Source organism: Protopterus annectens, chromosome 2.part2 (assembly GCF_019279795.1).
Source record: "Protopterus annectens isolate FY-2018-M chromosome 2.part2, PAN1.0, whole genome shotgun sequence".
Classification (NCBI taxonomy): Eukaryota; Metazoa; Chordata; order Ceratodontiformes; family Protopteridae; genus Protopterus; species Protopterus annectens.
In genome coordinates this window covers 972,597,703-972,614,121 of record NC_056730.1, presented here as the reverse complement: position 1 = coordinate 972,614,121, position 16,419 = coordinate 972,597,703, and the positions used below count along the sequence as shown (strand labels likewise).

The 16,419-nt window shown below is 43.7% G+C and overlaps 1 protein-coding gene across 1 annotated transcript in view; it reads left to right on the top strand.

The window, feature by feature from the left end:
* Nucleotides 1–16,419, top strand: part of FER (FER tyrosine kinase) — a gene marked incomplete in the record, with an annotated part of 3,568,968 nt that overhangs the window by 1,842,248 nt on the left and 1,710,301 nt on the right. Inside the window, 1 exon segment of the mRNA XM_044064275.1 lies at nt 260–463. Within this exon segment, the coding sequence (XP_043920210.1) occupies nt 260–463 (204 nt within the window).

Below are 16,419 nucleotides of genomic sequence, written 5' to 3'. Positions count from 1 at the left end.
TTTGCAGGAGGCTTGCTCCTTTCCAATAAATAATTAAGAAATAAAATGCCCTCTTTTTCCAGTTAAAAGTGAGAATTGCCAAAAAAGAACAAGTGAAGCATTTTACTATGCCGGGCTATTCCAGCATCCTTTTTTGAGGCATTCATGCACTTTAGAACAGATTATGACTTTTTTCATCTGCTGTTAGTTAACACCTTGAAATTGTAAATTGATTGAGTAGATTATTGCAAATATCGATTAATGTTTTTTTATTTTCCAGTTTTTTGATGTGATATCATCAAGCGAAAAGCCATTAGCAGAACAAGACTGGTACCATGGTGCAATTCCTAGAGTAGAAGCACAGGAGTTGCTAAAGCAGCAGGGGGATTTCTTGGTGCGTGAGAGCCATGGAAAGCCTGGTGAATATGTGCTATCTGTGTTTTCTGATGGACAACGGCGGCATTTCATCATCCAGTATGCAGATGTGAGTATAAAGCCATTTTATATTATAGTAAGTGTTTGGAATGAAATAATAAAAGTATTCCAAAAGCTACCACCACAGCTAAATTTGGTGTCAAGTTCACTAGCCAGATTCATTTTCACCTTTTTTTGTATAGCACTAAAATTCAGTCAAGATATTCATTGTTATACTGGGTACTCCTTTCTTTTTTTTCCATACTTTTCACTCTGACCACCACCTCTGACTTTCAGTTTTCAAGAAAAATGTTGCCGCTTGAAATAGTGTAGTTTAGGCTAGAAATGGAAATGATGACTGTTACCATACATGCATGTTGCAGTCTGATGATCTTATATTATGTTTTTTACACTTCCCTTTTTGCAGTACAATGTATAACAACATTTGGCATAATGATTAAGGTCTTCGTCTCCCATCCACATAGTTTTATGCTGTCCTCTGGCCAATGCCATGTTCTCTCTATGTCTCTGTGGGATTCCTCCCACCTTCTAAAAACAGGATTTTTGTTTCCACATGAAGCTCACCCAAGAACAGAGATGTGGACAGCAGCGCACAGTCTCTAGATGGTGCCTGTTGGGTGAAGAATTCTATTGACCAACCAATTTGGGCATCAGCTGTGGTGCACAGCATCCTCTGGATAGGATAACGTGGATCACAGACTGTATGCAGTATCGAGGCTAGCCACTCAGTAGTATAAAAATGGGCTCTGGAGGATTCAGTTGTGTTGAGTAATGTTGTCAAAAATGGGCATGGGTATTTGCTGGTGGTAAGTAGATTGAAGACCTGGCCTACTTTAACCTATGCCAGGGATGCATGCTAATGGTGGGAGGGGGGCATGTGCCCCTGTTAGCCAGGGTGTGTCTGCTATTAAGCCCAACAGTCCTGGGTCAATAAGTTACTGGCCAGCCAGTGTCCTCTTGCCCAGCTTGGGTTATCTGGGATAGCTCTGTTGAGTGAAAGCTGCATATAAAACCAGTCAGCCGAACAAACATGAACCAAGAATTGCTACACTCAGTGTAGGTTCACTGACAAGATGCAACTTGGAAGTAGATGACATGATGGTAAAGAGGAGGCTGGGCATCCTATGTGTCCAGGAGACAAAATGGAACATCAGTGCAGCAAAGCCACTTGGCTTGGGATCCTGAGACTACTACTAAGGAGGAGGAGGACAAACTAAAAATGGTGTGGGAATTATGGTAAGGGAGGGGCTTCACAAGACAGTGAGAGATTCATCAGAATTAGTGACAGACTCATGGCAATCAGAATTCAGTGTAAGGATAGGGCAGTATTGATAATCTCTCTCTGTGCCCCACAGCAGGGCTGTGATAATGAGGAAGAGAGTGCATTCAGACAGCAGTTGTTGGGCCTTCTAGATAAACAGGACAACATGAATTGGCGTTATTAATGGGTGACCCGAATGCACATATTGGGACAGACAGAACAGGATATGAGGACTGCCTTGGATGGTATGGGTGGGGTAACAGGAATAAAAAAAGGAGAGGTCATTCTAGACTCCTGTCTACCAAATGGCGTGATGGTGTCCAACACATATTTTACCAAAAGCAATAGTCAGAAGATCACATACAAGAGTTGGCCAACATGGAACTCCGGTAGACTTCCTCCTAGTAAGGAAAGGACACTGGGGTAGAGTCAGCAAAGTCATCCCCAGTAAAACAGTCGGCCCATAGCATAAACCACTATTTGCCACAATCAGCTGCAAACAGTCGTCAGAGAAGGCTGTAAGGTCAATGGAGACCAGGCTGAAGTCCTGGAAGTTGATTGGAGAGAAAGCATAAGAGTTCAAGGAATTACTCCGGGTTCTAGCACTGCAGGAAGAACAGTAACTAGGTGGATTTAAAGAATGGCAATGCCTTAAAACAGCATGTGTTTGGAATATAGAACAGATATTTGGCTGAGCCAGTTAAGGACTCGCGGTACATAGGAATGCTAGTGATGGAATGCAAAAATCCAGGAAGTCACCAAAAGAATGGAGGAGTGCAGCAAAACGTGGAAGATAGAAAAGACAGTCTTGAATAAGAAGAAATACTGGTTGGCTAACAAAGAGGCTAAGAAAGGTGTTCCAGTAGCAAAGAATAAGGCATCAGGGGCACTCTACCAGCTTCTGGAAGGTGACTCAGTAGATGGTACAAAGAAACTGTATCAGGTTGCAAGGCAAAGACAGCAAGATAAAGAAGATAGTCAGACGCCCTTCATAAGGGATGCCTGCAACAAACTGCTTACCAGTTTGTAGGACTTCAAAGGCAGATGGAAAGGAGTGCTTCCAGCAACTTCTGAATGAAGAAAATTCCACAGAAGCTGTCCTGCCACATACACAGCATGTGATGAAAGAAAAGGTGAAGTCCACAACAGAAAAAGTAAAACCGCGCTAAGGAAAATGAAATGAGGGAAGACAGCAGGCTGAGATGAGAAGAAGGCAAGAAGAAAAGAAAGTGTACAGCAAAGAGATGAATGGATTATGTGAGAGAGAACCTGCAACAGTCAGGCAGGACCGTCGAGAAAAGTAAGAGAGTGGCATTGAATCGATAGAAATGTTAACAGTTAACAAAACACCTCAACCCCATGTAGAAAATGGGGAAAAAGGAGATTGATGATGATGAGGATGTATGACAGTAATTGTATCACATGCTTCTCACTGTCTTTTGCCAAAACAGTATGCTCCTAGACATGTGGGATGTTCTGTAGGTCTTGCGACTGCATAAGCCACCTTCATCACTGGGTGCATTTCCTGGTGGCAGCCAGTCTGCTGCATTGTTGTGTGTTTGTTCCAGACAAAAGATGCCTGAATTTGAAGGCTCTTTTCAGTGAGTAAGTGCAGTCAAGATTGCCTCTTCTGATAACTAAATCTCAGCACAGTTCTGGAATTTCTCTACCTTAGACAATTTGAGGAATGTGTGCTTCCTGGTGGTGCATGTTCTAATGTCATGTACCAAGCTGGGAATGCATACCCATTCCTTTTTCTCCCTATTTTTTTCTTCCAGTGTCACAGTTTTGGTGTCATTGTTAAAATGCATCTCTAGAACATTCCAAAGATCCGTATCGTAAACACAGAAAGCATTTTTAACTTCCTGTGGAGAGCTGATCACAAGCAGGAATGCACAAGGTCAGTACTTCTGTGAGAGGCACATGGTGTGAAACACTGTCATGAGTTGGAGTGATTCAGCCTTGCCATTCACAGGGATGATGATAGAAAGGCAAAACCTACATCATAACCAAGAAGACAAAGGCTTGTCTGTAGCTTGCTTGGACCTGGCTGCTTGCTTAGAGTGATCCCTTGAAATTTGCAGTGTATGTTTAAATGCTTCTTGAGCAGGAAGAAGAGTACTCTAGCTTTCCCATTCCCAACTTGTGGATAGCTCTTTTACTTGCGCTGAGAAAAAGCCATGTTGGTCCACTCTTACCAGGGAATGATCTTGCACTCGCTGTTCAATATCTTATGGGATCTGTCCTCACATGTGGAGGAATACACTCAAAGAAACATGTTTGATACCTGTGGTAATTTCCCTGTGCAGTTCCTCTTCTGACATTATCTCATGCTTGCTATGCTCTGAGCTTTGGACCTTATCTCCTGCCATTCAGCATTGGTTGCTTTGAACAGTAGTTGAACACTGATTGCTTTCTGTTGGAGCTGAGGGTAGATAAGCCAGCATGTCATGGTCTCCCATAAAAAAGGAGGATTATAAGGCTTCTGTGGTAATTTTTTTTCAGAGACAAAGATAATTAGATCTTTCCTTCCATGTGAATGCCTTCCTGATTACCTTGGTTTTAAGGAGACACTCAGGCTTATGAAGTCCACTGTGCACTAATCTTTTGCATCTACTCACTCCAGAAATGACTGAAATGTTTTCAGGGGAAGAATGATGGGGACCTGTTTTGAAGGATGCCACTTATGCAGCCTGGCATCTTCCTGAATTAACTCCCTCATCTTCCAAGAAGCTAGATGCCATCTACACCCCCATAGCAGAGTGGAGTGATAGCTTAATAAAGCACCCAGGGTAGATGCTTTTGTGATCTCTTTGGTTTAGCATATGTCCTTGGTGTGATCTCTCTGGTTTAGCATATGTCCTAGGGAATTATCAAGTCATTCAGTTTTGTGACTAGATGAGACCTCTGTAACACTGGACAGGATGAGCAAGGTGGTGGTATTATTCCTTGTTAGTTTTGTCCTTGAATCCCTTAATATCAGCAGTCACGTACATTTTAAGCCCTCTTTTCTGGACTAGGTTCTAAAACAGCTAACAGAGTTTGATTTATGGGTTAAGGACTTTGTGGAGAAAGTCTTTACAACAACTTCCTTACTGAGCTTTTCATATGCAGCGCTGTCATTGCCTGTGCTGATGCTGCATTCATTATAGCAGGTTTTGGAATGTGTCTTCAGCAGCTAGTATAGCACTAATTCTTTAAGGATGAGCTGAAATCATTCTGGATGTTCCCTTGTAAGGAGGTGTTCTCTTTAGCTATTTTGCAGGACTTTTTTGAATACTGAGAAGAGGAAATATCTGGAGTTGACTACCATGATGCACACACCTTTTTGAGTATTTTCTTCTAGGACTTCCTGGTACCTTATGAGTAAAAGCTCCCTTTTTAGGATGAGGACCGCTCCAAGACATCAGGATTTTTGCCTTTCCTGGCTCTAACCATAAAGTCTCCCAGGAGAGACTCAACAAGCAACATCACTGTAGTCCTGACTTCACTTCAAAGTTACCCATGGTTTGCTTTTTCTCCAATTTTTCCCATTGTAGAGAAAGGCTGTCAGGGGATGGTGGTATCTGGAAAGGTCCTGAAAGGCTACATCTTATAGCTTTTAGGTCACCCCCTGAGCGAACTTCACTAAGGAGCTAAATAATCTCGTCAAGCTCCTTGAATAAACCTAAACTTTGTTCCTTTAACAAATTGTAGACTTCTCTCTCATTTGGGGGAGGCAGGGGTTGTGTCCCTCCTCCTTCATTGTTGTTGTTGTGAAGGGGAATAGTGGCTTCCCACTGATCTTGGACTTGTGACTTCATTGAGTGCATTTAGTATGTAAGTTCCAGATGGTGACTCCAAATGATGTCATGTCTCTGCTTCTAATCACAGTGCTCCCTTTTGGCACATTGTATGAGTCTAAAAAGGAGGCTTCTTTGGTTTGCTTTTGGTGTGCTTCACTTTCAGTACAAAGTGCTATCCTTTGGTCTTTCTTCTGCTCCCATGAGGGGGGGGGGGCTGTATTGAAAGTAGAATGGACTGTAATTGGAATCATTGGAATTGTGGAACTATGGTCACAAATCTGGTGGTATACTGTAGGCTGAAGTGTGCAGTTTCTTGGAGTATTCCCACTGAAAATTGTCTAAGAAGGCCCAGCTAACTTAAGGTGAGTAGCAGACATATTCTAGTAAAGCTGGTTTAGACTTTGATTTCTGTTTTCTTGTAACTGATTTTTTGGTAGCCACCATAATTAGACTCAGCAAGGCCTTACTATGGCTACGAAATTCCGAGTTTGTAACATAGCTCAAAAAATAATTTCCTTAGCTACACCAGTTTGCTCACCCAGTGTCTCTGACAGAACAGTCTGCAGGGAAGCTTTTAAAGTCTGCCAACTCATTACACTCCCAGTTTTCTTTTTCTTCCCCATCACACCTCCAACATTTGCTGTCTACTTGAGGAAAAATTCTTTGGAGTCTACTTGGGGTATAAAAATACCTATGCAAACACTTCCAAGTAAGTATCCTAAGTTTTCTAGACTTTGTTGCATGTTTGGGAGACATACCCCCCCCCATTGTTTCTTTGTGAATTGCTTATGCAATCTCGCTTCCCAATCTTTTCTAACCTCCTTTGATTGGTTCTTATAGTTATTATGTAATATTTTGTATGCTCTACTAATTGTTACTTTTTAACAGCAGGGTCTGTTTTAGATTTTACCGAAAACCCTACCAGTGCTGGTCTTTTGCTTAAGATCCCCGTTTCTTTCTCTTTGCCTATACTCTGATATCAATCCCAGATAAGGAAGGCAATCTCTATCCTGCAGTTTAAGTAAATTCTTGGCCACTTTCCATTGTATTACCTTTTCTTGTCTAATTATTTGATCCCAGTACCTTGGTTCTTTTATCAGTTTTCTCCAATACATTCCAGCCCCTCTTGCCCTATTATCTGTATCCCTAATTGCAGTCATCCCTATTGGCAGAATCCACTTTCTCCATTCTCTTGTTGGCTTAGGAGATCTTATTCAAGTTTAAAGGGCATTTAGAGACATCTACCTCTGGGAATGTGTGGGGTTATCAACAAGTACTAGAGAATCATCAGACAACCTATGTAAAAGATTCTATAGGAATGAGAAGTGTAATAATTGGATCTCTGACAGAGTAGCTGATGCATGGAACAGACTACCAAATTACATTAAAACAAGTACTAGTTTAAATATTTTTCAGAAAAGCCTGGACACTTATTATGGGAAGAAATGATGTTCTTCATCTCACATTGCTGCAGTCATAACCTGTGGGTAGTCCGCTGTCCTCGGTCGGCCTGAATCCCAAAGTATTAGGCTGGCGTCGGTCACGGTCGCTTAGATCTGACATCAGTACGCCTAGGTACTAAAGCGCATGACTGACGTCATATCCCCAGTCTTTCTTGCCGCATGGTCCGAAGCAGAAGCAGCGTTTGCAAGTGCCGTTCGGCGTCCTGAAATTTTCGTATTCTGAGTTTCAGACCGAAACCAAGTTGGGCTAAGTACCCCGTTGGGGAATATTTTTGTCTTTTCTTGCCTCAGTTTAATCCGGATGTCAGAAAAAGTGAATAATTGTATTTCTTGTGGGAAACAGATACCTCATAGGGATTACCACTCTCTCTGTATTCCTTGCTTGGGGCCTGAGCACGACGTAGTCGGGTGTCGCTTTTGTGCTAAATTTAATAAGCGCACCATTAAACGTAGGTTAGATTGTGCTAGGCTTGTCTTCGGTAAGCGGTGTAATTATAAAATGCCATCGGATCCTCCGACGCCCGCTACCGCTAAGAAGCGTAAGGAGAAATCGGTAAAATCTAAACAGGATGAGTCGTCCGTTCCGGACGCCGGTTCTTTAGAAACCACGGTGGAATCTGTGGATCCAGCCGAGGTTTCAGTTGAGTCTCAGGGGGAACCTTTAATTTTGCAAGATGTGGCCTCTCAGGAGTCTGGTCAGGCTGAGGGGGCCTCTCAGGTTGCTGTTATCCCTTCCTTACATAAGGTGGTTAGGCCTTCTCCCTCTGTCTCTAAGGTACCTTCCAAGGCCAGGCCTGGTTTGTCTTCCTCTGGCGTCAGTCCTACTTCTGCAGGTTCTGTACCTAAAAAACACATGCTTAAAATGGCAGAAGATTTGATTTCCTTGATCAGGGGTTCTATGCCCCCTCCAGATAAGAGGCCTAGGGTGGAGCCAGAGGTGGAAGGATTGGAACACTCTTCAGATTACTCAGAGTCTTCGGCTGAAGACATTCAGGATTTTCCCCCTTATTCTGATTCAGACGCAGAGGATTCTAGTCCTTCTGCTTCCCCTCCAGAGGATTTTGCTTTTTCAGAAACCCTGCATTCTATGAGGGAACATTTTAAATGGGAAGGTCAGGATTTCTCAGATTCCCGAAAGAGGCTTAGGGAATTCCTATTTTTGCCACAACATCGGCCCTTGGCTATACCTCCTGTTTTGGATGTTGTGCAGGATGTTTTCTCTGAGGCTTCCCTTAATCCAGACTCTTTGCCTCCTGCCCCGGTTAAGCCAGATAGGTATTACAGAGTGCCAGAGGCTCATAAATATTTGTATAAGAGCCCTAGGGCTGACCCAGAAACTATTAGCCAGGGACCTAAGGGTGTCAGGGCTTCTGTTGTAAAGAATCCAGTTCCTATGGATAAAGACTCTAGAGCTTTGGATAGGTGGGGTAAAAAAGTGTATACCTCTTCCACTCTTGCAATGAGGGCTTTGAATTGCCAGTTTCATATGCTGAAGTACCAGAATTTTCTCCTTAGTCAGTTGAAATCTAAGGTAGATGCTTTAGCAGAGGGCATAGAGTGTAAAGAATTACAAGATTTGGTTCATGCCTCTGATCAGGTGGGTAAGCATTCTTTGCAGTGTGGTTTTGATGCTTTACAGGCCTCTTCCAGGGTGGCTGCCACTGGATCAGTTATTCGTAGGCACGCCTGGCTTAAGGATCAGAACTTGTCAGAGCATGTTAAAGCTCGTATTTTGGATGCTCCCCTGCAGTCTGAAGTTTTGTTTGGTTCTCCTGTGGAGTCAGTCTTGAAGAAAATGGAAGACAATGCTAAGTCTATGCAGACTGTTAAGGATTTTTTGCAGGTGCAGCCCCCTAAGTTTAGCAGGAATTGGCCTACTAAGGGATGGGCTTACCCTTCTTCTGATTTACAGTCTAGGGGTAGATCTAGACGTGGTAGGGGCAGAGCTCATGCACAGGGTTCTTTTAGGCCTAGGACGTGGAGTTCCCCTGCACAGTCTGCAGGTGAGGGCAGGGGCCAGTCCTTTCGTAAACAGACCCAATGACCTGCATCTTCAGCTGCCCGATCCTTCCTGTCAGGCAGCTCCTCTGGGAGGAAAGTTGGCACTTTTCAGGCAAAATTGGCTTTTAGTCACCCAGGACAAATGGGTGCTGGACATCATAAACCGAGGTTACAAGTTTTATTTCCACACATTTCCCCTTTTCAAAGGCATGCCAGACGTTCCTCCTCAGCAAAAGGTGGAGGCTCACAAACAGATTTCTTTACTTCTACAGATGGGGGCTATCCAGCAGGTCCCTCCGTCAGAAGTGGGCCTAGGATTTTATTCTCGCCTGTTTCTTGTACCAAAGAAAGGAAACACTTGGAGGCCAATTCTGGATTTGTCTATTCTCAACACTTACCTGGACATTCCAAAATTCAAAATGTTGACTTTGCAACAACTTCTGCCTCTGCTAGGCAAAGATCACTGGATGGTAACTCTGGATCTCAAGGAGGCTTATCTTCATATTCCTATCAGGCCCAGCTGCAGGAGATTCCTGCGTTTTCGGGCTGGGACTTTACATTATCAGTTCTCTGCATTGCCCTTTGGCTTATCTACTGCGCCCAGGGTGTTCACGAAGGTTCTGGCTCCAGTGATAGCCTTCTTAAGGTTAAGGGGAATACAAATTTATCCTTATTTGGACGATTGCCTGATTCTTGCTCAAGACAAAGACAAGCTACTTCACCATCTTCAGTATGTTATGGCAGTGTTAAGGTGCCTAGGGTATTCTGTGAACGAAATAAAGTCCAGTCTAGTACCCTCTCAGGACATGTGCTTTCTGGGTGTAAGACTGAATGCAGCCTCTCAGATGGTGTTTTTGACCCCGGACAAGCAAAGAAATCTTACCCTTTACTTCCAACAATTGTCTCTCCTGTCCAGGCTGACTGCAAGGACAGTCCTTCAAGCCTTGGGGTTCATGGCATCTTGTATTCTGGTGCTTCCCAATGCCAAACTGCATATGAGGAAGTTACAATGGTATCTCAAAAGTGTATGGACTCAACACTGCCACGATTTGGACACTGTCATTCAGATAATACCTTGCATTCAAAAGGAATTTTTGTGGTGGGCTCAGGAATGTCACCTAAACAAGGGACTCTCTGTGACCCGACCAGAGGCGAGTCAGATCTTAACGACAGATGCCTCAGACAAGGCTTGGGGAGCACACCTCAATGGAAAATGGGTTCAAGACACGTGGCCTGCCAGACTTCAACATTTACATATCAACTTGAAGGAAATGTTAGCAGTCCAGTTTGCATTGATGGCTTTCAAGGATCTACTTCACCAAGGACACATGTTGATTCAAACAGACAACACAACTGTCATGTGGTACATCAACAAGCAAGGGGGAACCCATTCGTACCCTCTTTGCAGACAAGCTATGATTTTGTGGGAGACTGCTCTCAGTTTGCACCTCACTCTTCAGGCAAGGTTTCTGCCAGGAGCACAGAACTCCTTAGCGGATGTTTTGAGCAGACAGATGGTGGATCCCCACGAGTGGAAATTGGATCCTCATGTATTTCAACAGTTGACAGTGCTTTGGGGGACTCCAGACATAGATCTGTTTGCTTCCCCACTAAATTTCCAGCTGCCAAAGTTTTGCACAAAGCTGTTTCATCCAAAAGCTTGGAAAGTGGATGCTCTATCATTCAGTTGGAACAATCTTCACATCTATGCCTTTCCTCCTCTGCCTCTCCTTCCCAAGGTGCTCTTGAAGGTCAGACAGGACAAGCCCTCCATGATTCTAATAGCTCCAGATTGGCCACGTCAGCACTGGTACCCTCTGCTGAGGAGTTTAGTACGGGAGCCTCCTTGGCCTTTGCCATCAGTTCCACACCTTTTGTCCCAGGCAGGCAATCATTTCCTCAATGTAAGGATACAGTCCCTGCATCTGACAGCCTGGCTTATTCGGTTCTAGACCCTGGAGAGTCGCAGCTTCCTCAACAAGTTTTGGATGTTATTTTGGTGGCCAGACGGCCTAGTACAAGGAAAGTTTATGCTGATAAATGGAGGAGATTTTTTCTTTGGAGCCAAGCAAAGAGCTTTGATGTTTCAGTACCTAATTTGAGTGTTTCTCTTCAGTATCTTACAGAATTACTAGACAAGGGTTTGTCTTTCTCCTCTGTAAAAGTTCATGCTGCAGCCATTTCTGCTCACTATGATTGTGACCCACCATTATTCTCTCATCCTTTGTTTAAGCAATTTCTTAGAGGGGCAAAGAACATAAGACCCCCACGTAGAGCTCCTACTCCTTCCTGGGATCTCAATTTTGTGTTGGAAAAACTCACTTTACCTCCTTTTGAACCTGCAGCTACATCTGAGTTGAAGTTTTTGTCTTGGAAGACTGCTTTTTTGTTGGCCATTACGTCTGCTAGAAGGGTATCTGAATTACAGGCTCTAATGGCAGTTGAACCCTTCCTGATTTTTCATAAGGATAGGGTATCCCTACGTACTAACCCTACTTTTATGCCTAAAGTTGTTTCAAATGTGGCCTTGAACCAATCTATTCATTTGCCTACATTTTATGCTGACCCCCAAAATAAAGGGGAAAAAAAATTGCATTCTTTGGATATTCACAGGCAGTTGCGTTATTATTTGAGCAGAACTAAAGGGTTCAGACAGTCTCAACAGTTGTTTGTTTCTTTTGCTTTGGGATCTCAGGGGAAACCTGTTTCTAAGCAAACTATTTCTAAGTGGATTGGCCATTGCATTGCTTTTTGTTATTCTCATCATGGTAAGGAGATTCCGGCTGGAATCAGACCTCATTCCACTAGGGCTACTGCCACTTCTACTGCTTTTTTAAGGGGTGTAGCTACTAAAGATATCTTGGAGGCAGCTACTTGGAGTTCAGTGCACACTTTTTCTAAACATTACCATCTCCCCCTTTATTCCAAATCTAGGGCTGGGTTTGCCACTGCAGTTTTACAGGGCATATTAGCAGCTCCCAATGCTTTATAATTTTGCCATCCTCCCTTTACCTTTGCTTTGGGATTCTACCCACAGGTTATGACTGCAGCAATGTGAGATGAAGAACATAATACAGTTTTGTACCTACCATAAATGTAGATGTTCGAAGATCCACATTGCTGCAGTCCAATTTACCCTCCCTCCTTCCCCACTGTAGTTTGGGGTGGTTGTGTGTTTTGGATTGTAAATATTGTTTTTTAGTTATGGCCTTTCTTTTTAGGGCCTTCTGACATCTGGGGCAAGAAAGACTGGGGATATGACGTCGGTCATGCGCTTTAGTACCTAGGCGTACTGACGTCAGATCTAAGCGACCGTGACCGACGCCAGCCTAATACTTTGGGATTCGGGCCATCCGAGGACAGCGGACTACCCACAGGTTATGACTGCAGCAATGTGGATCTTCGAACATCTACATTTATGGTAGGTACAAAACTGTACTTTTTGGTATACTGGCAAGCTAGAAGGGCATTAATGTCCGTGCTTGTAATATGTGTATGTATGTATCAAAAAACATTTTAACTGCTCTTATCTTGCTATCCATATCCATATAAAAGAGCTTCCAATTTCTCAGTTTGTGTGTTATCTTTTGTTTAGTCTCTTCCCACATCTTTAGCTGCCCCACCAGAATCCTTTTTTAAACCACACTCCTAATGGATAATGCTGAATCAGTTCATGTGTGGGTACATAATTTACAGCTATTGCCTTATTTTAGCTTCATTAATTTTGTATCCCGAAAAGATTTCTGAAAATGTTCCACAGCACTGAAATGATGTTCTTTGTGTTTCACTGTTGCAGTCATTACATTTGGGTAATCTGCTGGCAGGTTGCCCTCAGTCGGCCTGAATAACAAAGTCTTGGGTCCTGCGTCTCCTCTTCCATGACGTCAGGTCGTCAGGGGTATAAAACATACAGTCAACGGCATTTTAATCAGTCTTTCTTTCTGCACGGTGCCAGAAGCAGAAGCAGTTCGCAAGTGCCGGTCGGCCGACTCCTGAAATTTTCGTTTTCGAGTTTCAGAACCGAAGTCTTCAAACTAAAGTTAAGTACCCCGTTGCGGAAACTTTTTCTTGCTCCTTACCGATGTCAGTAAAAGTTAATAATTGTATTACTTGTGGGAAGCAAATACCTCATAAGGGATTTGTACTGTATTCCTTGCCTAGGCCCTGATCACAACGTGCCTTGCTGTCGGTTTTGTGCTAAATTTAACCAATGCACTATTAAGCGTCAGTATATTTTTGCCTCTAAATATTTTGGTTCAAGATTTAACTGTCCTGAAATGTCGTCGGTTAGCAATCCGACTACCGGAATTCACAAAAAACACAAGGAAAAAGACAGAGACAGACCGTCGAGGTCCAGAACTGACGAAGCTTCTCCTAAGCCAGTCGCCAGTACTCAGTGAGGTGCTTTCGCAGCTCCTGATGCCCACTACTTTTGAGTCGCAGGCCTCTACTGAGACCCATTCAGAGTCCGGTATGCCATGAGATTCTGCAAGTATTGAACTCGCGGATGTCTCTCCCTTGGATGGTCCGGAGCCGCTGAGCAGGCACCGGCTTCTGAGGGTGTTTTCAGGCCTCAACATTTGTATATTAAACCAACGCCATCATCAAAAACAAGGCCAAAACCTACTTCTATGTCTAAAAAACTGGCGCATGAGCTACGTGCTCAGGCCCCTAGTCCTAAAAAACAAATGATCAAAATGGCTGAGGATTTAATTACCTTGATCAGGGGTCCCCCCCCCCGCCCGCTAAGAGGCCTAGGCAAGGCACTGATTATGAATCTTCAGATCAGGTTTCCATTTCTTCTGATTCCTCTTCTGGTCAGGAATTTTCTATCCCACCATATAAGGACTCTGATGCAGAGGAATCCATCCCCTTCTGCTTCTCCTCCTGAGGATTTTTGTTTTGGAGAGACTTTGCATACTTGAAGGGAACATTTTCAATGGGAGAGTCAGGACTTCTCAGAATCCAAAAAGAGGCTTAGGGATTTTCTTCTTCTTCCTCAGCATAGGCCTCTGGCTATACCTCCTGTGTTAGACATTGTGGATGATCTTTTCTCTGAATCAAGCATGGCTCCTGATTCCCTGCCTCCGGCTCCTAGTAAGCCAGATAGATATTACAGGGTTCCTGACACACAAATTTATTTTCAAAAATCCTGCTGCTGACCCTGGAACTATTTCTCTGGGTCCCAAGGGTGTTAAGGCTTCTACAGCCAAAAATTCTACCCCTTCAGATAGAGACTCCAGGGAGCTGGATAGATGGGGTAAGAAGGCTTATACGTCTGCAACCTTGGCAATCAGGGCTTTAAACTGCCAGTTTCATATGCTTAAATATCAACAGCATGTTATGGGCGCACTGAAACAGAAAATGATGTTGATTTCTGATTGTGTGGAAAATAAGGAGTTACAGGATTTATTGCATTCAGCAGAACAGGTTGGAAAGCTGTGCAATGTTGTTTTGATTCCTTGGAGGCCTCTTACAGGGCCGCCGTAACTGGATCTGTGATAAGAAGGCATGCTTGGCTCAAGGAGCAAAATCTGCCTGATCATGTTAAAGCTAAATTGTTAGATGCTCCTTTACAGCAGGACAGTCTGTTTGGTAATAAGGCAGAATAGGTTTTAAAAAAGATGGAAGGCAAAGCTAAATCTATGCAAACTGTAAAAGATTTCTTGCAAGTTAGCCACCCAGGTTCAGTAGGCACTGGCCTACTAAGAATTGGTCCTTTCCAGTGTGCAACAGAGCCGCTCAGGGCAAACCCAGACATTCCAAAGGCTCCAGGTTTCAGTCACAAGGATCTTACAGTTCAAAGCAATGGGGTGCCTCCACCTCCAAATCAGGAGGTGGCAAAGCACCACCCTACAGTAAACAGTCTCAATGACTTTCCTCTGCCATCTCCAAGCACTTATCTTTTGGCAGCCCCTTTGGGAGGAAGACTAGCATTTCATGCTCAAAATTGGCATCTAATTACTCAGGACAAGTGGGTCTTAAATATAGTATCCCAGGGGTACAGATTTCATTTCTACACGTTACCAATTCCAAACGGATGGCCAGATCTGCCACCAAATCAGTGGGCAGAGGCCCAGAAACAAGTCATGTCCCTCATGGATATGGGGGTTATTCATCCAGTCCCAGAAAAGGAAAAAGGACAAGGGTTTTATTCAAGACTTTTCCTGGTTCCCAGAAAAGACAAGTCATGGCATCCAATTCTGGACTTATCCATTCTAAATACCTTTCTGGGCATTCCAAAATTCAAAATGCTGACTTTACAACAGCTACTGCCTATGCTAGACAAGAATGCCTGGTTGGTAACTCTAGACTTAAAAGAGGCATACCTGCATATCCCAATCAGGGAATCTTGCAGAAGATACCTCCGCTTCAAAGCAGGCTATTTGCATTACCAGTTCTCTGCACTGCCCTTTGGCTTATCTACTGCGCCCAGGGTCTTCACAAAGTGCCTGGCACCAGTAATTGCATTTTGCAGACAAGGAAACATTCAGATTTATCCATATCTGGACGATTGTCTCATTCAGGCAGAGGACAAGGACACTCTTCTACAGCATCTGGCATTTGTAAAAAGGCTTCTAGCATGCCTAGGGTACACCATAAACGAAAATAAATCACAACTGGTACTCTCTCAAATAACAATCCTGGGTGCACGCTTGTATACAACTGCCCAGATGGCTTACCTCATGCCAGACAAACAAATTCAATTGTCAACATACTTCAAACAAGTGGCAACAAAAACCCAGCTATCTGCAAGACAAATTCTGCATGTTTTGGGGTTCATGGCATCCTGCATTCTACTAATTCCATATGCAAGACTGCATATGAGGAAACTTCAGTGGTACCTAAAAAGCGTATGGAGTCAACATTGTCACAGCCTGGAAACAATGATTCCTCTCATTCCCTGCCTGCAACAGGAGTTCCTTTGGTGGGCAGAGGCATGTTACCAAAGCAAGGGACTGTCATTCATTCTACACCCTGCCACCCAAACCCTAACTACAGATGCATCAGACTATGCTTGGGGGGCCCATCTTGCAGGGAGATGCATTCAAGGCAAATGGAGCCCAAATCAAATGCATCTACATATCAACCAGAAAGAAATGCTAGCTGTACAGAATGCTCTAACAGCCTTCAAGGACTCCCTTCATCCAGGACAACTACTGATAAAGACGGACAGCACCACAGTTATGTGGTACATAAACAAGCAGGGGGGTACCCACTCCTACCCCCTTTGCAGACTAGCCATGGCCTTGTGGAACACAGCATTGACTTACCAAATACATCTTCAAGCTCAATTCCTGCCAGGAAAGTAGAATACTCTGGCAGACGACCTAAGCAGAAATCTTATGGACCCACACGAATGGAAACTGGATCCTCAAATCTTCAGCATGTTGGCACGAAAATGGGGGAGCCAACACATAGATCTATTTGCCTCTCCCCAAAACTATCAGTTGGACAAATTCTGCACAAGAGCTCATCACAAAAAAAGCATGGA